The 27961-nt window shown below is 32.3% G+C and overlaps 3 protein-coding genes and 1 long non-coding RNA gene across 6 annotated transcripts; 2 read left to right on the forward strand and 2 right to left on the reverse strand.

The window, feature by feature from the left end:
• Positions 1-35: 35 nt before the first annotated feature.
• On the forward strand, positions 36-9346 carry LOC149482839 (glutamate receptor ionotropic, kainate 2-like). Of its 2 annotated transcripts, XM_089703632.1 has the most exons (17): positions 38-372; positions 470-577; positions 877-951; positions 1100-1432; positions 1517-1608; positions 1813-1929; positions 2102-2293; positions 2515-2673; positions 2958-3158; positions 3333-3590; positions 4130-4353; positions 4442-4579; positions 7228-7426; positions 7695-7923; positions 8319-8434; positions 8637-8789; positions 9137-9345. In XM_089703632.1, the coding sequence occupies exons 1-17, from the start codon at positions 285-287 to the stop codon at positions 9323-9325; spliced, it is 2871 nt and encodes a 956-aa protein (XP_089559758.1). In that variant the 5' UTR covers positions 38-284; the 3' UTR covers positions 9326-9345. The 2 variants fall into 2 exon arrangements, with proteins under 2 accessions (XP_089559759.1, XP_089559758.1); XM_089703633.1 differs by lacking the exon at positions 8637-8789 and having other exon boundaries at positions 36-372; positions 9137-9346.
• Positions 5667-7180, reverse strand: LOC149482840 (uncharacterized). Its single transcript, XR_016316638.1, has 3 exons — positions 6594-7180; positions 6406-6467; positions 5667-6331 (listed from the first exon to the last, which is right to left on the reverse strand). It is a non-coding gene; the product is annotated as an uncharacterized LOC149482840 (long non-coding RNA).
• Positions 9347-10795: 1449 nt separating the features above from the next.
• Positions 10796-20669, forward strand: LOC149482841 (PI-PLC X domain-containing protein 3-like). Of its 2 annotated transcripts, XM_089703641.1 has the most exons (8): positions 10796-10950; positions 12289-12369; positions 13534-13685; positions 14678-14922; positions 16122-16334; positions 18552-18639; positions 18980-19214; positions 20003-20669. In XM_089703641.1, exons 1-8 carry the CDS (start codon positions 10887-10889, stop codon positions 20344-20346), a joined length of 1422 nt encoding a protein of 473 aa, XP_089559767.1. In that variant the 5' UTR covers positions 10796-10886; the 3' UTR covers positions 20347-20669. The 2 variants fall into 2 exon arrangements, with proteins under 2 accessions (XP_089559767.1, XP_089559768.1); XM_089703642.1 differs by lacking the exon at positions 12289-12369 and having other exon boundaries at positions 10807-10950.
• A 128-nt stretch (positions 20670-20797) lies between these two features.
• Notum (palmitoleoyl-protein carboxylesterase notum) lies at positions 20798-27133 on the reverse strand. The gene is made up of 3 exons (XM_089703640.1): positions 26736-27133; positions 22271-22374; positions 20798-22014 (listed from the first exon to the last, which is right to left on the reverse strand). The coding sequence occupies exons 1-3, from the start codon at positions 27066-27068 to the stop codon at positions 20874-20876; spliced, it is 1578 nt and encodes a 525-aa protein (XP_089559766.1). The 5' UTR covers positions 27069-27133; the 3' UTR covers positions 20798-20873.
• Between the last annotated feature and the right edge of the window lie 828 nt (positions 27134-27961).

Below are 27961 nucleotides of genomic sequence, written 5' to 3' on the forward strand. Positions count from 1 at the left end.
GACGATTTTCGTCATCATTGTGGACCAGTCACGTTTCGAGACATCAGACGCTAGGAATTTCCTTTAATACAAATAGTTAACTAAAACAGTTAATAGAGAATTTCTCAGCAAAACGTACCGCTTTTGCTTTCGACAAGCTCGTCATAATTAACGACAGCTTATTTACACTGAAAGCTCTTAGTAAATATTTTGCTTTATACATCGTTGTTTAACACAAAGTAAACAAATAATGCTGCCGGGTATTTTTTTTAATAATTTAGAGTAGTTTTTAAATTCTGTGAACAATGTGGTTATTGTGGATATTTTGTTTGATACATCAAAGCGCTTCGCAGCTTATGGTTATAGAAACGAGTGTAATATCTTATCAAATTGGTAAGTTAAAAGATGAGGCAATTTTTTTGAAATAGGTCTTATAAGTAAGATTTTAGATTTATTTTCTTTTTCTTCTCATATTTTTATATTTTTATAGGAGGCATATTTGAAAAGCATGCTTTAACACAACGTTTAGCTTTCAATGAAAGCATGCGACACAATCATCTCCGGGCATCAGATTCAGCATCCGATGATCCAGACAAGAGTACGTAAAACATTTAACTAATTTATACAAAAGGCGGAGAAAATATATTTTAATTGTGAACAAATTATAATAATAATAATATAATTTGTTTTCCGAAACCTCATAAATTTTAATAATTCCGATTATGTGAAAATAACATTTAAAAGTTTCAAGCATAATTTACGCCTCAAGGATATGATATAACAACCACAGTAACAACTGACGCAGATGTCTCTTGTTTACGACCATCCTATATATATAATCTCTTTATTTATATGTAAGTACCTACATGCTTCTTTAACAATAATGGACAATTTCAGAAATAAACGATTGGCGTCTCGAACCTGTAATACTTCGACCCAAGAGATCGGATAGTTATTCGGTGTGGAGAAACCGTAAGTAATTTTATATATATGTATTTACCTTAAATCTACCACACTTTATATCGTTCTGTTTAAATTAAGTCTATATTATTATCGATTCATTTTGCACTTTTTCATATTGAATAATATCGTACATTCTATTAAGAATTTCATTTTATAGTTTGTTCAAACAAAATGATACAGCCGATCGCTATATTTGGTCCGCAAACACCAATCTTTGATGGCGCTATTCGGGACCAATGCGCCAAAGCGAATATTCCACATCTCCAAGCGACTTGGCAACCAATGGATCCATATCTAGAAGAGGAAATCGAAAATACTGATGAAGAAGATGACAGTGAAGTTGATGAAGAAGCTGCTGATGAGAGTCCAGTTTATAGAAACATTTCTATTAACTTCTATCCTACTGCGGAAGATATATCGTACGCTTATGCAGCATTATTGAAATATTATAGATGGGAAAACTATGCTGTACTGTATGAAGACGATTTTGGTAAATAATATTCTACAGACTATACATATAGCAACTTATATTATACTTATCTGTGAAATAACACCTTTATACTCCGTTTTTCAGGTTTATTAAGAATACAGAAAATTCTTGCTGAATACACGGACCAAACCCCTGTTACAGTGCGTAGGTTGGACCCCAATACCGACAATTTTAAGGTTAGCACAATGTTTAATTACAAAACCAAAACCAATATTTCGTAGTCGGTTGTGTAATATAACTGTGTAGCATCACAAATTGTTAATAAGTAAACGTACGTAGTTTCGTCATAGTAATAACGAGATGTTCTATATTATTAATTTAATACATCTACAATCTACATATCTCGTCTTGTCATGTAAAAGCATTTTCTTTATTTTTAGATATTCAAAGAATTAAAACGATACAAAGAATTCCGTATAATATTAGACTGTCACATTGACCGCGTTTTGAAATATTTAAATGAAGCCCAAGGAGTTAATATGGTCAATCATTACCAGGTATTTACATATTGTTAATGGTGTGTATATTTATTTTGAAATCTTAATCATATTATAAAACTAATCTGGTGTTTTAAGTTAGATAAGCTTTAAGGCAACTTAATAAGAAAAGTTTCTTAATTTTAATAAGTTTTATCGCACTATGTTTACTTAATATAAATTTATACACTAGCACTACATTCTGACTACAATGGACGCGGGAATGATAGCAAAAGACCTTACACCTTTTCACTCAAACATTACGTGGCTCAGTATCACAGATTTCGATAAATTAGAAGATGCACAACACTTCTTAGCTACACGTGTTGGAAGGTGGACTACTGATAAGGTCCAACTTGACTCCCCACCTGTCACCAATTTAGAGGTTTGTATGCATTCGAATTTCAATAGACATACAAATTCTGCACAACTTTTACAATTTATGATTTGATACAAGCATAATAAAAAATTGTTACTAGTTAATAAAACTTGTAATTTTCAAAGGCATTCCTTTAACTATGCAATATTGTAAGATTATGTTTTGATTCAATCAAGAAAAGAAATTGACGATAAAAGATTGTGAAATAAGCAAAAAAATGTTTGTAGATCGAAGCTCTCGTTATGAACGATATAGCGAATCATGTCCTCCAGGCATTGCAAAAAGTAGGTGAAGTGGAAGATATTACAAAACCAGATGAAGATTTGTGTAAAAAAGACGCCGACCCTTGGCCGTTCGGGGCATTACTTCAAGCTGAAATATTAAAGGTAATTCTTTTTCGCTTTTACTTTGTATTTATCTAGGATGCCGTTACAAAAAGATAACAAATTGAATCCTTTTTATATGAAAGCTTTCTTAAAACAAAACCCGTTTTAATTAAGTATTTATATCTTTCCAAAATGGAGTAAAAAACGACCGGGTATTAATAAATTTTGTCCTACTTTCTTAAAAAATCATAAACATTGGTATTCCAAATAAAAAAAAATTGTTCTGATACTTTCCTATTATCATTTATTACAAGAGAAATTACTAATGTTTCATTTCATTTCAGAATCCCAGTGTTGGCGTAACAGGGAATATTCAGTTTGATAAATACGGTCGCAGATATAATTACACTTTGTACGTAAACGAGATTCATGTATCGACGAGACAAACAGTTGGCATTTGGAATTCAACGGATAAAGGAGCTATAGTAGAAAATCGACCAAGCACTGAAATTAAAAGTGCACAACAAAGCAGTAAACATTTTATCGTAAGTTCATTTGCTTAAATGTAAAAAATTATGACTCAAATTTGGTATGAAATGCAGCGTAGTAAATTACATTTAATACAAGTGCAATGCCATCTTGGCTCCAAGAAAAGCTTTTGCTATGGGATCTCGACTCCCATGTAGGATACATTTCTGACCTATTTCGAAATTTTACAGATAATATCGCGTAAAGCAAAACCATACTTTGCGGATAAGATCAAATGCCCAGAGGATAATAAAACGTGTGTCGAAGAAGATGCTGACGAGAAATACGAAGGGTTCTCTGTTGATTTAGTTAAACATATATTTGATATTTTGAGGAAGCATAAATTTAATTACACGTATTCATTTTTACACGAACAAGATAAGGATTATGGAAAATACGATCCAGAGAAAAAGAAATGGAATGGTTTGATTGGAGACTTACTGGACAAGGTAATATATTCGAATTACGAAGGTAATAATGTTTTATTACCTTTAAAGCGAAAAAGCGAAAGCTAAAGCGCATTCTAATTAATTTTGGTTAACTCATTAATCTGTGATCATCACATTGTCAAATGCGATATCACTAATACTTTACAATGAGCATGGTCAAGTATAAACACATTTATAATCCTGTTTTTATCCATATAAATTTCACATAAAATGAAATAAACAAAATTGCTATTCAAAAGACTTATTCTGCATCATAGTCAATTATTTCAAACAACCCGAACAAGAATCGTCTTCAAAATGGCATTTGTATTAAAATCATTTGAAATGTTAATAATAGTCATTAAATTTCCAACGCTATGAATGATCGAAGTTCCCAAATTGCCACGGTATTTTGGTGAAGTTCCACTCAGAAACCGACATTTAATTAAGATTCCAAATTGTATTAACGGCATAAACAATGCAATTTATTAGTTATGACTCTGACGCTTTTGGTTTTCAATGGGCTTTTCGAAAATATACTTCATCATTTTTATTTACAGAAAGCAGACTTGGCTGTTTGCGACTTAACAATTACGGAAGAGAGAAAGAAAGTCGTCGATTTTTCGGTTCCATTTATGACACTGGGTATTAGTATTTTGTACACAAAGGAAAGAAAAGTGCCTCCGGGATGGTTCTCATTTCTTAACCCATATACTTTCGACGTTTGGATGCACATAGCAACAGCGTACTGCGTAGTTTCTATTGTCCTATTCATTTGTTCAAGGTGATTTCAGTGTTTGATTGATTATGATCGATATATTTGAAGTATTTTAATTACATTGTACATATCAACACATACTTCATGTTATCAGGATATCGCCAGCTGATTGGGAAAACCCCCAACCATGTGATAAAGATCCTGAAGAGTTGGAAAATATATGGAATTTTAAAAACTGCACTTGGTTGACCATGGGCTCCATTATGACGCAAGGATGTGACATTTTACCTAAGTATAATTATTTTTCTTTGTTTCTTTTCCCAAACTAAGAACTACATATTTGAATTGAATGAGAATAATTCTAATAAGTGATAGTTAAGTTTAGTGATAATTTAATAATAATAATAAATCGATTGTTTACTACAAACGGGTATCGTTATTAAGGAAAATAACACGCTGTTTTCCTGTGTTATATTGATAACAATGGCAAAATAAAATAACATTAAATCTTCTATCTATAATACTTGAAATTAACAATGCTATGAATTATGAAACTACGCATGTTTATCCTTTTTACTTATTTAAGACGATACACAAAAAAAAATCCACTGCTTGGCGGGCGGAGTCTAATAGCTCGCTATCGCGAACGCGGGTGTGCGCGAAGTCATACTTGCATACTCGCCGCGCTGCCGCTGGCCGACTCGGGACAAACATGTATGGAGTCGTCATACAGTTATAATATTGTTATACATATATTTAATTGTTGATTTATTGGTTTTATTTTCTTGCTTATAAACACAAAATTATCTTCTTTTTAACAACTACTTAGACATTATAAATAATTATTAATTATTATTATTTCGTAATGTTTACTTTATTACAAAATAATACAGGTTATTAATAATCTTTAAAATAACAAAAAATATTGTTACTCTGAAAAAATGAAATGGTACCTAATTACGCGGACTACTGAATTGATTTAGATAGAATTTGATGCTGACGTAGATATTACATCATGCCCAGAAATGAAAGGTACTATTTCTGAAAGAAGTTATAAACCCTAATTCTTCTCAGTCAAAGTCAAGAGTGGAAGATATCGCTAATACAGTAAAACTGATGCGAAACTTTGGATGTTAATTTGTATATTTTTTTGTTAGTTGTTACTTAATCACGTCAATACTACATTACCAATTTTGATAAAATATAGCTAATTGCCTGGATTTACACATAGGATACTTTTTATCCGAACTGAACACTTCTGTGGGATAAAACAGGATTCACGATATAACCTAATGCCACGCGGGCAAAGCCGCGGTCGGAATGATATTTTTTTAAATAAAAAATTTGTTTAAAAAAAACACAAAATATATTGACGCATGTATTTATTTTTTGCACTCTATTATAATTGTAATTATTCATTACAAATAATCAAAATAAAATAGCCAGAACAAAGTTAGGCCCTGGTAGGATAGGTAGGCAGGTACAGCAATGTGAGACGAACACTGGCTTATTTATACCAATAATAATGTATTATAAACATTAAATTAAGTTTACTTTCTGACAACAAAAATACATAATATTAGCTAATGTGAAAACGAATCAACCAATCATCCCACAACAATGAAATGTGCACACAAATATTCATCCAAATCGGTTCATGTGATTAGGAGGAGTGACTGCAGCGCCATCCTCCGGGCCCAATTGTGTTTCCAGATCACCCAGGAACTCAATTTAATATACTTACACAAAATTTTTCGAAATGAAAACTCACATTACTATGTAATTATGAATATAAACCTGTTTTAGTACTAAGCAATTTCCCGCACAGGTGTAGTAAGTATAAATGAAATAAATATCAACATCTAATTCTTTATACAACATACTTATCTACCACCTACTAAGAAATTCCTGAAATTTTTTTCGTATTTTTTTAAAATATAATACTACTCCAACGAGCTCCTGTTCCATAATTCCATATTACGTCCACCATACTTCCACTAAGTTCACCATGATTTTTTATTTCTTTGCACTTTGTTGCTTTTTGCTAAAAATGGAATCATGCGATAAAACCAGTAGAGCGTTGATAACATACATTTTTGACTGAATAAAGGTACTTACGAAGGAGTGGGTTCACATTGTGAACAATCAGTGGGTTTATTTTCCTTCTGGATTCCGGATTTCTGAAAAGATTATTTATGCTATAAATGAAAAAATCTTACACATTCGTTACGTACTTAAAACAGGGGTACATATCAAACATCGTCTATAATACAATTATCATCAAATTTAAAATAAAACCAACTTACTTCATTAATTTGTTCCAATTGTAAGCATTCTTTTTCCTCCAACCTTTATGTTTCTTCTTCTTATTTTCTTTATTGTCCCCATTTGTCTCATTTTGTCTTATCGTGTTGTCACCCTTTTTTACGATTGCGCAAGCGACACAAGTTCCCCGTGTGACGGCCGTAGCGGGAATGACTCGTGCAGCGATCGGGGTAGGAAGGTACAGGGCGGCTCTCGCTATATTGGCTGGTCAGGCGCTAATTTCAAGTATTTCTTGTTTATTTCAAAACCATCGCATATTTCAAAATTCTAACACGGTAGACGTATAGGTTGTATATTTTATAGTTAATATCCAAAAAGTCGTAACTTTACGTTTGTTATTTTGAAGATGCCAGAGATTAAAAAAAAATAACAATGAGAACTTTGTATTTTTTTTCTATCGAGAAAATATCATGGAATCATGTTTCTAAAACGGTAGACGTATTGTGTTACTATTGAACTTTCTTGTCAAGAATTTTCATCACGACAACTTTAATAATATAAAAATTACGAAGGTTTAAAAAGGGCCGTAAATGTTAGAAAAATTAATTCATCACCTTAACTACCTAGGAACGATTTACCGAAAAATCAGAAACTCATGTTTGATTGTTATTCTAGAGCAATTGGTTCTCGATGGGTATGTGCAATGTGGTGGTTTTTCGCCGTAATCATATGCCAGACATACATTGCCCAGCTCTCTGCGTCCATGACATCAGCCCTAGAGTACGAACCAATAAACAGCGTCGAAGATCTGGCCAAACAAACTAAAGTGTTGTACGGAGCGATTCACGGAGGATCCACTCTGGACTTTTTTAAAGTTAGTAGTTTGTTTCTAACAAAAGTTTTCTAACACTCCTTAAGCCTCGCCCGAAGTTAACAGCCGGAAGACGTGCGAAAGTTTGGGAATTATTCAAATGAAAATCTTGACTGAAATCATTTGTGACATACATAGAATAGAAGCGAAAGTTTAAAAAGATAGTGAAATGATTCTTCTTTACAAAAAATACGTTATTATTAAATAGATTTGGGAATTGATAACATTTAATCGTTTTGGAAATGACAGCTAAAAATATCTTATTTTCCAGAGCTCGAAATATAAAGCTTATCGGCGATTATATGATAACATGATCGCTAATCCCGTTGTTTTGGTAAAGAGTAACGACGAGGGCGAAAAACGAGTACTCAATGGAAAGAGCAAATACGCTTTTTTCATGGAATCAAGTACAATTGAATACAAGTTAAAAAGAAACTGTGAACTGAAGAAAGTTGGTGGTGAATTGGATTCTAAAGATTACGGGATAGCAATGCCGGCGAGTAAGGATCCTTTCAATTCAATGAATAGAACTTGCAAAAGTCTAGGCAGTACTTATCTGATCCTTTTATATACATTTAAATTAATTTACATTGAGAATAATGTCTCTTATTTTCCCGCAGATTTTAATTGAATAATTAAGTTTTAGTTGGTAATATTAACTTTACTTATAATTTTATAAATCTCACATATCTATAATTTAAATATTTAAGTATTCTTTATGAGTTTAACCATTTCTTATAAAACAAAAGATAATAATTACCTTTAACTTCAATGATTGGTGAATCTTGGTGAATTCAACACGCTTCTAAATCATATCTATCATGATATCAATTATTTTCCATTCATTATGTTTATATTCTATACTGACATAGCTAAATTCATATATGTATTTCAGATTCACCATTCCGAACTCATATAAACCAAGCAATCCTGGAATTGAAAGAACATACAACGCTTGATCAAATTAAAAGTAAATGGTGGGATGAAAAATACGGGGCACAAGAGTGTGAAGTAAGTACTTTCGACTCATCCAATTTCAAAATTAAATCTAATACAATTTTATGTTTTACAAGCCTAAGCCAATAAAATAATTAAAAATAATAAGTTGATATGTAATTATAACTGTAAAAAGTTAAAATAATCAAATCTTCGCTTTTTTATTTCAAAAATAGTTAATCACGATAAAATATCCTTACTTTTTTTTTAATTTAAGGGAACCACAGATGAAAGCGATGTTGAAGGAGACCTTGAGATGGAAAATTTGATCGGCGCTTTTATAATTCTTATAATCGGTTTGGTGTTAAGTCTCCTAATAACTGCTGCAGAGTTCATGAATGAAGTGCGCAATATTGTCGTCCGGGAACAGGTAACTTTTAATATTATTATTAAAAAAAACGCGAAACACTTAATTTTAATATTTTACACAACCATGTTTAGTAACAATATTTATAATTAACAACACTAAACTTTTGCCGCCAATTAATGATAGTTTTTTTTTTCTTTTATAGAAACAAATTGCCAGCCTAAAATATAAATTAACAATAATTAATTATTAAATATTTATGTGATCTTGTTATTTTTGAATTATAATATAATTTACATACATTTTGAAAAATTACAATTTAGCGATTTATTTTCTTTAAAACTCATAACAATGTAGTAAATACTAAATTGTATTTACTACCTAAAAAAAAATTTTTTTTTCTGTTTAAGGTGTCTCACAAAGAAGTTTTTATGAAAGAATTGAAAGCGTCCTTAAACTTTTTCCAACTCCAAAAGCCAGTCCTTCGCAACCCGAGTCGAGCGCCATCTATTGCTTCTACGGATAGCACTGAAAAACATAACATGAAAAGAGCGGCAAATATTGAAAATTTTATTGAGTTTGAGAAAGAAGTCATGTAATATTTATCATCATAATATTTATCATCATATAATATTAACTTTATCATTACATTAGATAATATTTATTTTTGTATAGCTTTGTAATAAGTTTAAATTATTTGCAATATTTGTAGTTTTGCGATTAAGTTAAAAAGAAATGATTTGCTTCAATTTATTTGTTTGATTTCATATGGATGGGTAGTTCATACATGTTGAAGAAACTCTGAGATATCCTGTATATATCGAATACCAACAAATATCTACTATTATCTATATTTTCAATAAAATTACAAACAATATTTTATGACGTAGGAATCACGTAATATTTTGAAACCATTTTATCAGTATCCCGATAAACATAATCCGAAGTAAAGATTAATTACTTCATTAAATCTGTATATTATAATATTATTACGTGATACGTAATTTAAATATTAATCTAAAATATTTTATTATAATCGATATTTATTAATTATATCAATAAGGATTTCAATGTAATCTAAAATTTAAAGAAATATAATCATCATAGCATGGTACCATAATATGAAATGCATCCGAAAATACATTTTTTTTATTTTGTATCGTTTTGTAATAAACTTTAACTAGAACTTCGAAGAGTTCCTTCTTCATTCCGCTCGATTCGAGTTTACGTTTTATATAAGATTCAGAGATTATCGGATCGAAAGAAAGTTAATCAAAATAGTTATATTTCGCTTTCTCTGTTCAATCCTTAGAGCTGAGGACATAAATCAAAGCACCATTTAAGAATTAGGACAACTCTAGTACCCAATAGCTGCGTAGTAAATCGAAGAGGAACGATCACATTTGATAAGACACATCCTGGTGCTACACGTGCGTCTGGTCGGAGCTAGTCGCGTGCTCTCCTAACATTGGAACCATAGACTATAGGTACAATATACATATTATATCAGATCGGAACTGAGGATGTGACGGAAGCCGGCACGTCATTACTCATCGTTTTACATAACCATTCACATAAAGCGACGTCCATTGAGTAACGTAGAAAGTATTTGATACAGCTCAATCATATCATGCGATGCGAGTGGGGTTGCCAGATGACAAGTTGAAACTGCCAGATCCGTTTGGAATTTTCACAGTTCTAGGCAAATTGTTCGATATAAAAAAATATTTTATCAGAGACATTTTTTATCATAGTTAAGTAATAAGTACTCATGTTGTTTAGTCTTAGTGGTTTCAGATTAGTTTAGTAAGACAGGATTCAGCTTATGATAGGTATCAACGATGATTAATATTAGTAGTATGTTATGTTACAATTTTATGTATAAGAATATGCTTGAAAATTTGAAATTATTTCTAAAATAAAATGAAACAAACACATAGCCGATAAGTCTTCGAAGTATTAACCACACCAACAAGTACGATACAAATTAATCCTTTTATCGGGAAATTCGATAATCACATCTGGTCACCCCAGATGCGAGCAGGATGCGTCGATTTGATTGCGGCGTTTGCGCCAGTCAATTGTTGCGAAAGAATGCCAAATCTACGGGGCAGTACTAACTGCTAATACGATTTAGTGGCGCGGGAGCCACCGCTTGAGATGGCCGTATCTTGGGTCTCTGTGGCCTTCCTGGCTGCTACCGCGCTCGGGGCTTCTATAGGACGTGAGTACAATAACAAATATGATTGTTATTTTTTTTTATGTTTTGTTTATTTGCAGTGCATTGTTATAAAACTTGTAACTGTATCAATTAATTGTCGTGTGTTTTAATTATATTATTATAACAAGGATGATCCTGACCTATGGATATCAGTGTTTTATTTACTGAAGATGCAACGACCTACTTCAAAATGTGTAAACATTTTTGCAAAGGATATTAGATTGAATTAATTTATATTTTAAGGAAATTATTGTTACTATAAATTATATTTTTTCAACAGATAACATCTAAGTAACCAATAACCAAATAGCTCGAAATATGAGCTTACTTTTATTTAAATAAAATAATAATAAAATTTATTTCATGATATTTTATTTAATTATTAAAAATAAGCTAACAGGCATACATAAGGTAAATTAAATACACAAATTATTTCTAATTTCAAATTTATATCATACAAAAAACTTATAGATTACCTGTTTTATTATATTGCTTTAGAATTAAGAATTTATTAAAAATTGTAATGAAAACTTTTTAAAAATTAAAAAAAAAGTTTAATCACGTGTCATAAGTTTTAAGTCAAATCTTTATTTAAAAAAAATGAGAACGTTCCAATTTCAAATCTGTAAAGTTTATGTGCCAGTCAGTCTGTGAGTGACCAGTGTGCATTTTTATCCAGAAGTTAAAAAGTACTTATTAGACATAGGAATAGTAAAAATAATAATTCATAGTGATAACTGATAATCGTTATATTGTGAGTCGATAATATCGCTTACAAGAAGTGGTCATTATTGTGTCACGGAGTTCCTTGTTCTTACATAATTTGGAGCCGTTAAAGGAGTTGTACGCGCGTAGACTGTCTTTGCAAGTTATGTCACGTGTTACGTAATAATTAGGTGAATTAACTCTGTTTGCATACCAATAAATACATCTAATAATGAATGCAGTGACCGATATATTTTTCAAGGTAAATTTGAAGAAAAAAAAATATATTCTAATTTTTGCTTATTTACGAATTTTGCGAGAATATTTATGTCATTAAACCCGAAAAATAATTACTATTAATTATATTTCTTAATACAATACAATATTACGGTCTCCACGATACTACATTATTGTTTTATGGTTGCCCTACCCTAATAGAAATTCTTATATTATATCATTATTATAACATTATATTTTATCTTAACGACATATTTATTAACCGTTGGATTATGAGACATCATTATTATAATTATAACTAGGTACTTATAATTTTTTTAAGCAAAAAGATAAATTTTCAAGAACTTTGCTAATTAAAAGATTGTAACAATGTTCCTACATATTAATTTTAACTTGCAGTATCCTTCCTTCCATACCGGACGCCATCATTGGAAACGACGATAAAATCGAATCGAATTATGCGGATTCTGAAACGTGTATGTACGTAGTAGAGGCGGGAAATTATTTGGTGACGGAATAATATGTAAATAAGGGTCACATGCATGATCAATGGGCTCCGACCTCTTGATTAGCACTTGTCTATTAAAGGGACTTTGAAGTGTAGGACTAAAGTTGTAAATACTTGTCTAACTAATAATTAACACGCCCCACATCATTACCTATACAGCAAAAACTGACTAAATTATTCGGTAACATGGTTCTTAAAATTACTTAACAACTAACATTGTTCCTTTTAAAATTTTAATTTAATAGAGCACCAATAGATATTTTTTGAATTTTCACAAAAATACCACACGTTCGCTGCAAATATAAAACAGAAACCGCCGCACATTAGCCCATTAATTACCACAAATTACTAAATAACCGCTGCAATATATCACTTACTCGCCATTTTATATTTAAATGGAGTGTTTGTGTTTATTAAACACCACCATTTCGTTCATATCAATGTTTACTATACAACGTTTGTGTGATAAAATTAATTTATAATTCAAATTAAATGCAAAAGCTAATACAAGCTATAAATGCATAAGCAAATAATGTACTCGCAAAAAATTTCATAGACTAGCATATGTAATTTGTATAGTCTTCCTGAGGAAATGATGTTCAACTATTGAAGATTACTTCCACGCACGCGATCTTGGCGATATGAATCGATGTAAAGGTTATTAGTAATTATGTTGGCTTATTTACGTCTACGATGATTTATACATATAGGTGATTTACTCGTTATCGCTTCTTATATTATAATTCTATAGCTAAGTATGTTTAGGAAAGCAAAATGTAATAAATTGTTCACAATTTATTATTTAAGGACATACGTGGTTATTGTACATGAGTTTATCCAAATTAAAAACATAAAGTAAATGTTTGTAGAGCGAAGTAAGTTCAGCAGTTCCTTTCACACGTTTCCGACGATTTAACACAATCTAATTATTTCCAGGTGGTGGTATAATGCATGTTCTAGTAGCTACTATAATTGCGTACACTTATCCTTTAACAACACGATCCTGAGCTTTCAATTAGTATAACCCAAATTAAATTTTACTCTGCAGATATAATTTCAAAACTCAGCGTTGGTTTACTTCCCGTAGTTTTCGATGTGAAGTCAAATAATTCTTCTAATAGTCGTATTCGTTTTAGCTGCGGAAAAACTAATAATTGAGAAATCGATTTGTGGAAAAGTATGGGCCACGGTTCATTCGCCAGCTATTCGGTTGGGCGTCGGACGAAATCTACTTGACGCTATCGAACTTAACTGGGACTTCAGTTCCTGCGCTAACTTCCCTAATCAGGTAAGAATAAATCTGAATAAATTATCTTTGGGTTATTACGGTTATAGTTCACAAAAAATTATATTACAAATTAACACATTGACTGAGAATAAGTTGGAAGGATTTATCTAGGATTTATATGGGAGAGTTTTGAAATTAAAAACAATATTTAGCGTATAATTCTTTACTTTACTTTAGTAATTATCTCTCATATTTCAAAATTTTATTTGATACAAAATATAATATAATTTAATAGAAAATATGTCCATCTCTTCACTTTTCCACACTTTGTAGAGATATTTTAATTATCTAATAGCGAAATTAACAGAACTTATTCAGAACCACTTTGTGAAATTTTAATCGAGACCATGCATAAGTACAAAAGGATGGCCGTCGTTTTATATTTTCTCTTTCATAAATGGACAATCAATCAGAGTCAACGATTTGCATGTGTTACAAAATAATGTTCTGATAATACGATAAAATTGCATATCAATGGACACTATACGATAACAATTCATTCACATTATTTATAATGAAAACAGAGGTAAATAACTAATATTTAGATAACTTGAAACGAAATCAAATTTGAGAATAATAGAGAATCTGAACTGTGAATTTTTACCAATGATCGGTGCAATATCTACCAAATCTGAAATCTGATAAAACATTTTCTTGATAAACCTTATCTTCTATGTTTCGTACAATATATTACAGTTCTATAACTCTAACGAGTCCTTATTAAATGACCCTAATAAATCAGTTGCAAATTAAATTTGTCTTCATACATTTTGACGGAATCTATAGATACCTTACGGACCTTAGTTTCGGACCATCGCATAATCTTAATCGTTTTATTGTTTGAAATATTATTTTTGTTTTGCATTGTTAGAAGAACCTAAAGTCAACGACTGATGGTCAACTAAGTTGGAAATACACTATAAACGTACTAGATACAATAAGTTAATTAGAGGTATGAAATTTAAACTATAGGTAAGATAATCCCTCCACAGATCGGTCTTTTCGATAGCAGGCCAACATCATGGGACAACGCGCTCGCGGTATTCCCAATAGAATCCATCTACGGTCACATAGTAACAAACATATCTTTGGGCGAGCCTGACTTACCAGCAGGCTGGCAATCAGGTGGAGGTCTACGAGGACCCCACTGCTTATGGCCCTGGGTTGGGGCTGGTGACCATTATATAACTACTTTTAATTGTTTGAAAATACAACCTACTTGGATGGAAGATTATGGGTACGTATCATTATTAATATTTTTTTAAATAATTTCTTGCTTTGTGAAGATAAAAGTAAGTACCTAACGATCCTTATATGTAATAATTTTTCTTTTTGTACATTAAAAAAATACTAAGTCATCTGATAATATTTATTTCCTGATGCTCCAATTCAAAATCTATAAAAGGATCAAGCCCGACAAAACAAACATCGTATAATATAATACATTTTCAATAGAATTGTTATCGTAACATAATCAAGCAATTAGCGAAATCTAATTTGCTTTCATATTCACGCTGTTATTGATACGTTTATAGTGGAAATACAGCCACATAACATAATATACCTGCTTATAGTATAATTGTGTTGTAGTTAGATACTCAATCGCAGTGTTTGAAAGTCTCATTAGCTATACTAGTAGTGTGTTATTATAACATAGTTTACATATTATATTTATAAGCGAAAATGAAAATGAGTGAGAAAAAAGAAATCTCACAACAAAAGTGTCAAAAATTTTACTTCCGGTAATGAATTGCTCATCATCATTACATAAACGTCAATCTCACACATTTGGACACAGCTTGACAAAAAAATGTCATACTTTTTGAACATAATGCACAAGGGAAATGAACGATTGAACGAGACAAAGATAAAATATCATTCACTCTTTAATCAGAAGATCGGTTTATGTAGTGTCTCGTTACTTTCCTGCCTACGTATTTCCTTACAAGTTCGTTGCCTCTAATATGATTAACTTGAAAAACAATACATTAATGTGCAATATGATTAATTCTCTTTTGTTCGCAACTTACACCATCTTTTAGTATATATGTACTATTAATAATGATTGATAATAAAAAAATGATTAATAAAGATTTGGAGCAATGTTGAACCTACAATTGTAATTTTTGTTAAACACAAGACAGCTTGAAATTTTTATAAACCATATTATTTTATCAATTTACCCATAACCGCTTCGGAAGCATTTTGCACGTATTTCCTCACAAAAAAGTCGTAGGTACAAGGTAATCTGAGGGGTAACCGTGATGACTTAGGTACAGCAGTATATTAATACTGGAATTATCCAGTGCGCAGAAATGACAGAGCTTCGTCTAACGCCATCAATTTTCCTAACTGGAAATAATTCTGCTTTAAGACATCATAGTAGGTACCCTGAAGTCCTTGCAAATCTAAATAGAAAACGTTTTAATTTTCCAGAGACAAGATAAATAAACTCCGTATTGGTGAGCTAGCGATCGCCGGCACACATAACGCGGGCGCTTGGCGCTTCGAAACAGAGATAAGTACAGTCTCCAGAGACAGCTTCGTGCTCTGCCAAGACCGGTCTATATGGGCACAGCTTGTTTATGGCATCAGATACTTCGATTTCAGAATCGCGTACTACGACTTCTATCCGCGACTTGAAGATAGGTAAGTGTTTGTTCAACTCTATAATTTATAGATTGTTTACCTGCGAACCTTATCATTAGAACAATATTTTCAGAGACAGACAAATAACGTTATTTGTCTGGTAAATAATCGAATGAAATTGTAACTGCTGTGTAAAAGATTTTCAATATACACACGAATGACAGGATAACAAATAACAGATTTAATTAATATAGAGCTATACCAGTGAAAATTGAAAGGACAGGCTCGATTTTATATATTGTTTAGATAATTCGTATCTTCCAATTAGAGTTATATAAAAAACCTAACATTTGTCAAGCATTCAAATTTCATTCAATTAAAAGTTCTATTATAATCTTTGAATCTATTGCTTATTGATTGATCGCATGAATTTGTTTTTATTAGAATGAAAAATTCAGGCATACATAAAGCCGAATGAAAGGCTCTATCAGATGAACTTTAAAATCGTAAGTTGAAATACATAGGTATAGAGACATTAATTATTTCAAAGACAGACATAATAAAAGTAGTGCGCTACATGAAAATTATTGACAACGATGGCCTTTTTATTATATACTAGCGGTCCACCCCGGCTTCGCCCGTGGTACATATTTACGTTTTCTCTACATAAAAACCATCCTCGTACTTCAAGGAATATAATAAAAAAAGAATTATCGAAATCGGTTCAGCCGTTCTCGAGTTATGCGCTTACCAACACATTTTGCGATTCATTTTTATATATAAGAAGATGTATGCATAATATTTAATAATATACATAATATTTAATAATATACAGTAATCCTTATCTGAACAAAATCAGTTCAAGCCGAAGTAATTTCGGTCACCATTTCACATTGAAAAAAAAACACACCATTCAGACAAATAATCTTTTAGAACTGAGAAGGTTAACTCAGATAAATGACCAAAACCACCGCTTAAAATTACGACATTTTAATGTTCAATTTGCGTTAAAACAATGAAGTGTGAAAAGTGTATCTCATTATGCAATAGCCATATTCGAAACTCGCGAACCGATATTACACGAATCGCGGTCAGGCGGTGGTCACGCTTCGCTTCGCCCGGCATATTTAGAGGAACACAATATCATTGTTTATATAAAAAAGATTAACATAATATTAATTGGACTTGCACTTAATTTCGTCTATTGGTTTATAATTTATATAAGAAGTATTAAAAATATTAATTTAGATAGTTCATGTTGTCTATTGTCATCTAGGTCATTCTTAGGTTTCAACGAGTTCTATCCAGTTTTAATATTACGTATCCTTATTAGATGTTAATGGTATGAGAAATTCAGTCTTTTGCTAGTTTCGTAAATATATAGATTCCATTTATGTGTATAACAAGCAAGTGCTCCCAGGTGATCGGAATAACAGAAACACAATACATAGTATATCAATAAACAATGCAAAATATCGAATATAATTAATAGTACATAGTAACTCAATGAATATAAATAACATATTTAATACCGTTCGCGATTGACTAATAAATGTTTTAACGTAACATGCCATGCCATGTATCTACATGGCATACGTAAATAAGCACCTATTTATTATTTATTTATCAAAAATATCAGAGACAATTAGGTATTATTTGTTCAATATCTCTCAATCAACAATGTTGATGTTTTTTTTAATAACTGGTAATTATTTGGGATTAATAAACGATTAAGAATTATCGCTACTAATTATTAGCTTTATCTAGTTTTGGGATCTCATAATTCGGTTTCAAAGGATCAACACAACAGTAGAATATAAATGATACACAAAAATCTGATAAAATTTTACGTCGAACAGTTGTACACTACTGTAGAGGAATTCTTCATTACCTATACAGGTATTTAATATTATCAAATATCAACTATTTAATAATTTTATTACAAGAGAAATTTAATATTATTACGTTTACGTTACACAAGCGGAATTCTATAGATATGTAATTCACTTAACTATTCGCTGAAAAATATAACTACGCAAATTACTTATTACGTTAATAGACACTATTATTAATTATGATAAAGCGATGGATATAGTTTCATAACATCTAATTAGTACACTGACTTAATAATAATTAATTGTTCTGCTAACAAACAGGTGATAAAGCCAATCAAAATAATATTAGGAACTATTTTCCTATAAATTTTAATTGATAATTAATTACGTCGAATCGAAAGTTAACATTTAATTAATACATATATTTTTTTTTAATTTACAGGTACTGGCTTAACCATAACTTAATTCGAGTCCGTCCACTTTTACCTCTCTTACGAGAAATAAAAGCTTTCTTAGACTTAACAAAAGAGGTAAACCAATTCCTAATTACCCCGACTACTTCCTTTTCAATACTATGAGAAAATAAATAATGTAGACTGTAGAGATATTTTTAATATATTTTAACATTATACTTTTAAGTACCTATCTATTTTATTTATAGTTTTCTTCGAATTTTAACCTTATAATTTTCATTAATTATTAATTTAATCATTCAAATTTTAATTTTTAAAAAGTTTCATCAAATTTAACAGTATCTTAAGCTTAATAAGCTTAATACTACGACAATGTCGTAAATAACGTATGAAGCAATAATATCGATTCCATACATGCTTTCAGGACAATATTCATTTTATATCATAAATATTCCAGGTAGTGTTCCTAGACGCTCATCATTTCCCAGTGGGTTTCTACGACCCGAATGGGGTTCCAATAAGATCAGTTCACGCGGGTTTGCTCGAACTAATGCATAGAGAGTTGGGGCCCCACATCGCTACGGCGACTCAGTACCATACTGGCGCCGGTACGCGGGGCCCCACATTGCAAACTCTTATTGATAACGATAAGCGTTTAGTCTTCAGCTATGTAGATAATACTATAGTAGCAGGTAAGCTTATAGCTATTTTCATTTATACCAATACTTATTACATACAGCAATATTTTAGATAAAGATTTGATAATCCACCGTTTATTACCCACAACGGCTTACATGATTTTATTTATTCATTTGATTTATTAATTTAGTATCTATTGAAAAAAACTATTGGTAGGTAATATCCGATTATCATAAAACTTATGAAGAAAATCCATGAGACGCTGTTATTAGTTTCCAGGCCGGCTCTTTATGAAATAATATGCCAAAAAATCTGTTCACAAAATTGCTATTCATATTTGGTAGGCGACCCTTAATTGCGTTTTATTATTCACATAATATTATTTTAACTCATTTTACCTGTTTTTCTTCTAAAATTATAAAAAAAATCTAATAAACAATATCTTAAAGCAATTCCATTCATTATTGATACAAATATAGCGTATACCGACTATCTCAGGTCAAGGGTAGTCTGTGGCGAGAAGCTTGACCTCGAGACATATTATGTACTAGTGATTAAGTACATCGCTTGTAGAAAATAGGGATAATACATTATGTCGGTCATTCCCTGCCTTCTTGACAAATTCTTTCCATTTTATCAGGATTTATACGGTCAACAGTTAAGATACCGTGGGTCTGATATATATTACCTTAATTAAAAAGAAACTTCTCATTTTCTTCATTAAAACTTCGATTAATTACCAAGTTTGATCGAGATTGTATTTGGTTTCCGAGAAACACTTGTGCCGAACAAAATTCATAGTAAAAAATACTTAATTATGTTTGTTTTTAATTTGTTTCAGAAAATAACTGGTTGTGGCCAATTCTACCTCACTTGTGGGCTAATACAAACAGTCCTACAGAACTTTTGAAGTACTTAGATCGCGCAATAGGTACCTCTCCACAGCCATCAGCCCGTTCTCCAATGTTCTCCGCGATGGCTCAAACCACACCCACTGTACTTGACATCCTCTTCTTGAGAGGGTCCTTACGTGAAAATGCAGACGCAGTTAATAGAAATATTACCCATCGACTCGCAACGCTCTGGAGGCATCAAGCCAACATCGTGTCTACGGACTTCTTCCTGGCCAATGATGTGATCGATTTGTCGATACAGATTAGCGTAGAGCGCTCCAACAAATTATGACGTCACGACATGTCGCGGCACGGTGGACTTTTCTTAGATTTTAAATATACACACACCAAAGCATTGATATATCGCTCCCCTTGGCTTCCGATTGCGCCACAAACTCGGTATCAGTTTAAAACCCCCAGTTTACGGGGTCAATTGGTATAAATCGTTACTAATCGAAGATATCCGCTGACAGATCGAGTCACTGCCATTACCATAGGGTCAGTGTGAAATAGTGAGATAATTTAACTTATTTGTAGTAGGAATCATAATATGCTAGTCTACATTCCCTTTACGTAAGGAGAATTATATTTAATGTAAATAAATATTTACCACAGCTAACTCTTTAATTTTATATCCTTGGGTTTATAGTATTATTTGGTTGGGTTAATAAAAACAAATATAAATTATTACACTTTACTTATATAAATACTGCAGCATCTCATTACAATAAATAATAACTAACATTAATAATAATTGTACTTGCAACAAAAACGAGGTAGATTCTTCGTGCTAAATGCACATAAACAGTCTATTAAATATCACGTATGTGGTGCCAATAAAGGCAAAAGTTCAGCTCGACTCATTCTTGATAAAGCTCGAGCGTCTAAACCCATGGCTGCCGCAGCTCCATTCACATCTAACCCGAAGCTTTGAAGTAGAGCAGCTAATGCTACTTCTTCGCCCGTCCGCGGATCGCGCAAACGTGGACAGGAGCCGTTACACTGCGGCCACGAGCATCTTTCGATGAGCCTGCGTGGTGCACATCTGGTCCTTTCACCTCTATTTCTACTACTCAAGCGACGTTCCCAACAACTAATCGCTTTTGGAAGGGAAATACCGGACACGTTAATAGCCAGCCACTCAGGTCTCGCTAAAGCACCGTGCGCAATGCACGCAGGAGCAAATGTTGCTCGCACGCCTTTAAGGCTGGCACGGAGAGCAGTCCCCGTCTCATGTACGGCATCCCATTGCGCTCTTGTGCGTGGGGCTCGTACACCTTCCGCTGTTAGTTGCGCTGAATCAAATAAATACTGAAATACAAACAATGGTGTCCTTATGTGTGGATAGAGGCGATACCCAAAATAGCAGAGCCACGGTTTATCTCTGTGTTGTCGTACACATGACGATGGCGGTGATCCTTGCCATAAAGTATGTCCAAGTCTTGCTATTGCATCTACGGAAAATGACCGTCTCGCTCTCGGTGGCCTATCGAGAAACCACCCAGAATCGGCGATAGCCGCCACACGTACGCCATGTGTCCTAAGACTTCTTCTTGTAGCGTCTGCATGGAACATAACTCCCGCTGCCCCAGCACTCGAACCGACCAGTAAAAGTCGACCACGTAAACCAAATTGCAACAGTTCATTAAGGACATCTTTAACTATTAAACGTCCCGTGAATGCGAATGAGTCGTTTTTCGTTTTAATCCTTGTTCCAGCCCACATGTCGCTTGAGCAGTAGGGTAACAACACGTGGTTTGAGTTATGCCATAACGGGTTAGCTTCTGGGTCCATTGACAGTATAGCCGGGGCACGGCGAGCTCGAGGCCATCGCGTCGAAGACATGAGCCCGGGTCTACGTCTCCAACGCGCTGCACATGACTTCGTGTCCCAACAATATCCTCCACCTTCCAAGTACACCACCCAGTGATGACTGTTTGTGCCACGCCGTATATAATAGCTGGAAACAAAACACATTTTTAATTTAACTTTCATGCTCATTAAAAATCTAGAATTCTAAAAATACGAAATGTTTAAAGATCTTTTAAAAATGCATACATATATTTAACAGGCAGGCATTAAAAAAAAACAAAACAGAAAATCTCGTTTTCAGACCCTGTATTAAAATTACTTTACTGTATAAAGTTTCGTTTTAATTACTTCTACAGTTGTTAAAAAGTGCAAAAGAAACGTTAGAGAACATAAGGGATACATACCCCGCTGGCGATCCATCATTGCACGTTAGAGAGGAATTAGTGAGCCAAACTAATCTCAAGCTATCCGGTGGAGCGACGCTGTCACTTGGAGCGTACAACAGCACCTGTAATTACACAAGCAATAACATTTAATTTAATAATAGGACATAAAAGATAATTGTATAGAAAATAGGCACTTAAATTTCCATTGACTATGAAGTCGAAGAAACAACTCATAAGTTATTTGATATAGAGTGACCCCATTGCGAGTAACATTTACTTTTGAAATTGAAACATAGAAAAATTCCATTTCTTTTACAAATTTTGCTTTCAAATAAATAGTTATTTTGTTAACATAAAGCACGTGCAAAACGACCGATGTGAAGTTAACGTGATTACGTCATAAATTCAACGTACATTCGTTAATAAATTGAAACGACAATTTAGATTTTTAATTTAACATGTTTGTATCAACATATATTATGACGTGTTTGCCTATGTACTATTTATATGCAATACAATTGAATAGTTACTAGCTAAGCGATGCATCATGTAAATACATCTCTCTCAATAGAAATATTTTTTCTCATTTCTGCAATATTTTTCATTACTTCGCACCTTGCTTCGCACCATGTTCGCACCTATAGGTCCCCTAGCATGGACATTGCACACTGTACAGTTGTGGTACAAATATAGCTTTCCACGATAAAAGGAGCTACACGAAAAGAATTTCTCAATTTTAGACGAACTAAGTCAACTAAGTCTTCAGCTTTATATAGATAACTCTTGGGTTATATCAAAGTTGTCTTCTTCATACGATATGTAGTTTGTTTGGTAACAAGAATAATGAAATGAAGTTCTACGAAACAACGACCATTAGTTTGTCTCTGTATGATGTCTTCAAACGCTTTGTAGATCTATTTAAATAACTTCGGGAATCGCGAAATTGGTTTACTTTGAGTGAGCATATATTATTTTGTTTGTTATTATCCTTTATGAACCAGCAAATAAGAGAAGTCGACGGAAATTACCATATCTTGAATAAATAATAAACAAGTATAGAACGAAATTATTATTGCAGATACATTGCAAGTGATTAAGTATAAATTATGTTATAAGTAGTTTTAAAGCTACTACTTGGAAACTATAATAATGTTTCATTAGCAACAAAAAGTCAAATAAGGGTAACTGTTTAAAACAAATAAGAGCAAAATCAACTTCAATTTTTCTCGTCAAAAATAACTGGAAGTATTCTTTGATGTATGTATCTGGATAAAATTAAAAATACATATATGCCACTCAATATTGATCAATATGGTTTTGTAAATATTCGAGTTGTAGAAAGATTTTCATGTTAATCGAATCGATAATTAACAGAAATAGAATCAGCAAATAATTAAAATAATTTATTGTAGATTTGGAACGTAAATGAGATGATACATATTTCACGTGTATTCTGCCTGTTGTAACCACATTAAAGAAAGCTCATGTATGATGCATGACCGCCATAAACAACTCTGCACTGCTAATTACAAGGGATTACAGTAAAATTTATTACTAACTAGTCTATTTGAATTACTTAATTTAATGCAGCAATAACAAACCTTCATGATTTAGTTATTTGTATTTGAATTAAACATGAATTGAATAGGCTGTACTATATTTATAAAATCAACTGATAATGTTATGGACGCTTTTTTCACGCTGAAATCTTTTTTTTAACTAAAGGCGCAAACCAAATCATTTGTACTTGAAAACCTCTTGAATTCTAACTAGGTATTTACTTTACCTATTTACAAGTCTGATTTCGTATTCCTAAGGGGAATTTAAAAATAAAAAAGGCTAAGGATTTAGATACGGATCTCCTTTATTTAGATTATGCTCTCAAGATACAGTGACATTTTTAATAATGAGTCTCAAAAATAAGGTACCTTATATACTAATATTTTATTCTAGACTAGCTTTCCATGTGGACTACATAATTTTTGCGTGGCTCTTCGAGGTAGAGGCTCGCCTACGACGATTGTATGACTTTTGATGCATATATCGTAACTACATAATATACATATATTTTAGCAAAAGAACTACATATTTAGAAACCACAGACACTTAACTCAAATTTGAAGTATAATGTAGCCTTTAAAATTGATTCTAATATAAATTGGTCTATCATCATACCAGAAATTTGACATAATCTGACCAGTGGTCTTTACATGATCGACCCTCATAAAAACAGACTATCAGAGTTAAAAAAATCCATATAAATGCATTGCAGTTATTCTCTTTAAAATATTTAATGTAAAGAAATAGTCCAGTTATTTAATAATTATTATAGGTACTGTTAAAAATATGCAAATATAAAACTACAATCAAAATATAGGTATATAAACAATTCAAATTTCCTCAATAACACGAGCAATCTAATACCAACTCATTTTATGACCTACAATTGGTTTTCCGGGTTAGGTCAGTTACTACTTCTTTCTTACAATCCTTGCTCTACAATAGCGTCAACATCTTGATTATTTTTAAAATCGCTCCTCATACATGACGATGAACATCGCATATACGGCATATGCTATAGTCAATACTAAACCGTAAATAGTACCATAGAATCCCTACAGATCGAAATATAAAAGTCTCACTAATCATAATAAACTAACAAAATGATCAAAACAATTCAAATCCTTTTTTGTGAAGTATGCATCTGTTCAATGCCACATCTGTAAATCGATGCATTATTTTTAAACTGTTTAGTTTACTTCATGTAGATTTCCACTTTTCATAACAAAATTTTTAAGGCTAATTATTATTAAATTAGCTATAACACTCAATCGAACTTTTCGTATTTTAATTGAATGAAAATAGAATGTATGAAATAAAACGCAGATTTCATGAAAAAAGTTGTAGCCTCATACCTACATGGACTAAGCCGTCTACAGTAGCAGTAGTAGCAAGAGATAAAGATTTATTTAAAGATAATTTAAAAATATATTGTATATTTTCGTATCTATAATGTTTTGCCTGCAAATATTTTAAGATATTTCCTATTAGTTTACCGACACAACGTCGCCATTGTCTTTGAATATATTATCTGCATAATTATTCATCGCTTCTTGTACGCACGACAATAAATTATATTTATTGTAAAACGCTAATAGAAATAAAACATAAAGTTAACAACGTGCACGGTACTAATTAATTAATTATACAATCAACATTCTTTCCATGAATTAATACCAATATAATATTGTGTTAAGTACTATACTGTAGAGTTGTGAATGTACCTAACTAGTTGTGCCCGCGCGGCATTCCTCGCATAAACGCTAGGAAAGACTATTTTAATTACCTGTTTATTAGAAGAAAGAATTAGAGTGTCTATACACCCTATACTATGTAGTTATGATTTTAATATAAATTTTTATATGTTTTTCATAACGTCGGATTTCGTCAAATATTTAACAAAAAAATATATCGGCCGAATTGATAAACTCCTTTTTTGAAGTCGTTTAAATAGAGCTCATTTCTTATATTTTTTAATACGTAGTAAGTAAATGAGCCTTTCAAAGATAATATATGTAATTATAACAAAATGTTGATTGTTGATAGAATACCTGATTAATATTTAATTCGAATAATAGGAAGTTGAACAGCACGCGTAAAAATATTGATACTTATAAAGCAATACCTATTATATTACCTACCGTAAATATATGCTTAAATAAAGTGTTTGTTTAAGCAATTTAATACAAAACACTCTACTCATATCGTTTTACATATTTTTAAAAACTTGTAAAAGTAAGTTTAAGTTAAAATAGGCCTTAGTGTCAAGTTTCTACCCAATGTAGAGCGAGTAGAGCCATTTTTTAATGTAAAAACCAGTTCATTTTTAAAGGCATCTAAATTTATAATTTTAAAAAATGTAGATTATTATAAAGTATAATTTCCTTCAACTTAACATTAATAATAAGTTATGTTAATATGCTTTTAATACAAAAATGAAAAAATAAATCCAATTTATAGAACAAGCTTACAAAAGTAATACCAATCTAAGTTTTATTATTGAAAAAACTCTATATTAGAGCATTAAACAATTCAAGCAACTCTCCGGTATCAAGCAATTACTTTTTCCACATTTTGAAAGTAGTTATCGAGATTAAAATAAAAATAGAACCTACTAAATTTTTAAACTTTATCAATAAAAACAAACAATCACATCAAAACAACACGTGCCATGTTCCTAGTTAAATAAATAAACATTTATGTAATTCCACTTCGCGGCAACTCTACATTTAGCAACTATATACAATATATACATATTTACTGAAAATCTAAACTACGTCATGTTGTTATTAAACTTCAATACACTCGCCAAGCTCGGCACTGGATCGACTGAACACATCGTTAATATCAAAACAAACAACACAATCTCAGAACGATCACTGAAGCTCGCTGTAAAATTGCACAAAATAAATAATGAACGTACACATAGGGTCCATGTCAGCCAGCACCGGCAGCACCGACCTTGAGGGCGCGGAAACATCACTAAGAACGGTTCGAGAAGCGCGGCGAGCGCCCGCGGCGACCGCACCCCATACTGACCGCGCAAACACCACTGCCACGGCGCGCTCACGGTAGCTCCCCGTTTACAAAAGCCTCTATTTAGAACGAGGGCGAAGGGCCGGCTCCGTACGCGGCGTCGGACCGAATAAAGGTAACAGGCGGGCTCGTTTATGCGGCAGGGGCGGCGGGACCAGTCGGCGGCGAGATCAAACGCTCCGTAGATCAAAGGGGCCGCCGCGCGATCGGCATCCGTCATTATTATTATGCAAGCATTACGGAGCGCGCGTGACTCAGGCGAGAGGGCCACGCGAGCTGCGCGGGCGCCGCGCCGGCTCGCCCCTCCCCGCGCAACCCCAGCACCCCCCACCTGTCAACAGCCTCCGTGCGCCGAAACGGTGCGGTAATGCGCCCCGTAGTGATGTAGCGCTAACTGCTTACAATATCGACTGACGAGCTTTCCCTCAACTGTAAACTTTTAACAAACCTTTTTAATTTTTGTAACTGTTCAATTATTTTACATGCTCAATTTCAAATCACATTATATAATAAGAAATCGTGTAACAATAATAGAAACGTGGAGTATTCTAAAACATCATCATCATTTCTTCACAAAGATTAGGGTTGTCTTCAATTTTGTGGCATAATCGATAAAAATATTAGTATAAAGCTCAATAGTCGCATTAACAAATATTTTAAAAGTTTAGACTCATTAGATCCTGAATTCTTATCCTGATAACCAGAAACTACTACAAATTTCAAATAAAAAAATCAGATAGGTATTCTTGATTTCAGTCAACAACCTTTGCAAAGCTTATTCGGAATAAATTCATAAAAATAATCTTCGCATAGTTTATTGATATGCCAAAGTCTATCCATCGACACAATTAACAAAAAGTAGGTAGCAATATCGATATGTCAGCACAGAGCACAGCACTAGCGCCTAAGGACTGTTCCGCCCTCTCACGAATTAGCTGCGCTATGTACACACGTGTATCTCCCGAACATAATTTTGCACCTTATTTAGTTTTATTACTTTTTTGCGAACGTTCCGACAACAGGTGCGTACCTGACCGTTCATTAATTTTTATATTTTTTAATCTAATGGGCACTTATAAAAATATGAACATACTTACCATAGCTTATAAGTTA

The sequence above is a fragment of the Colias philodice genome, chromosome 14 (genome assembly GCF_061535455.1).
Source record: "Colias philodice isolate Cphi_HAF_F1 chromosome 14, ilColPhil1 Martin Lab GWU primary, whole genome shotgun sequence".
Lineage (NCBI taxonomy): Eukaryota > Metazoa > Arthropoda > Insecta > Lepidoptera > Pieridae > Colias > Colias philodice.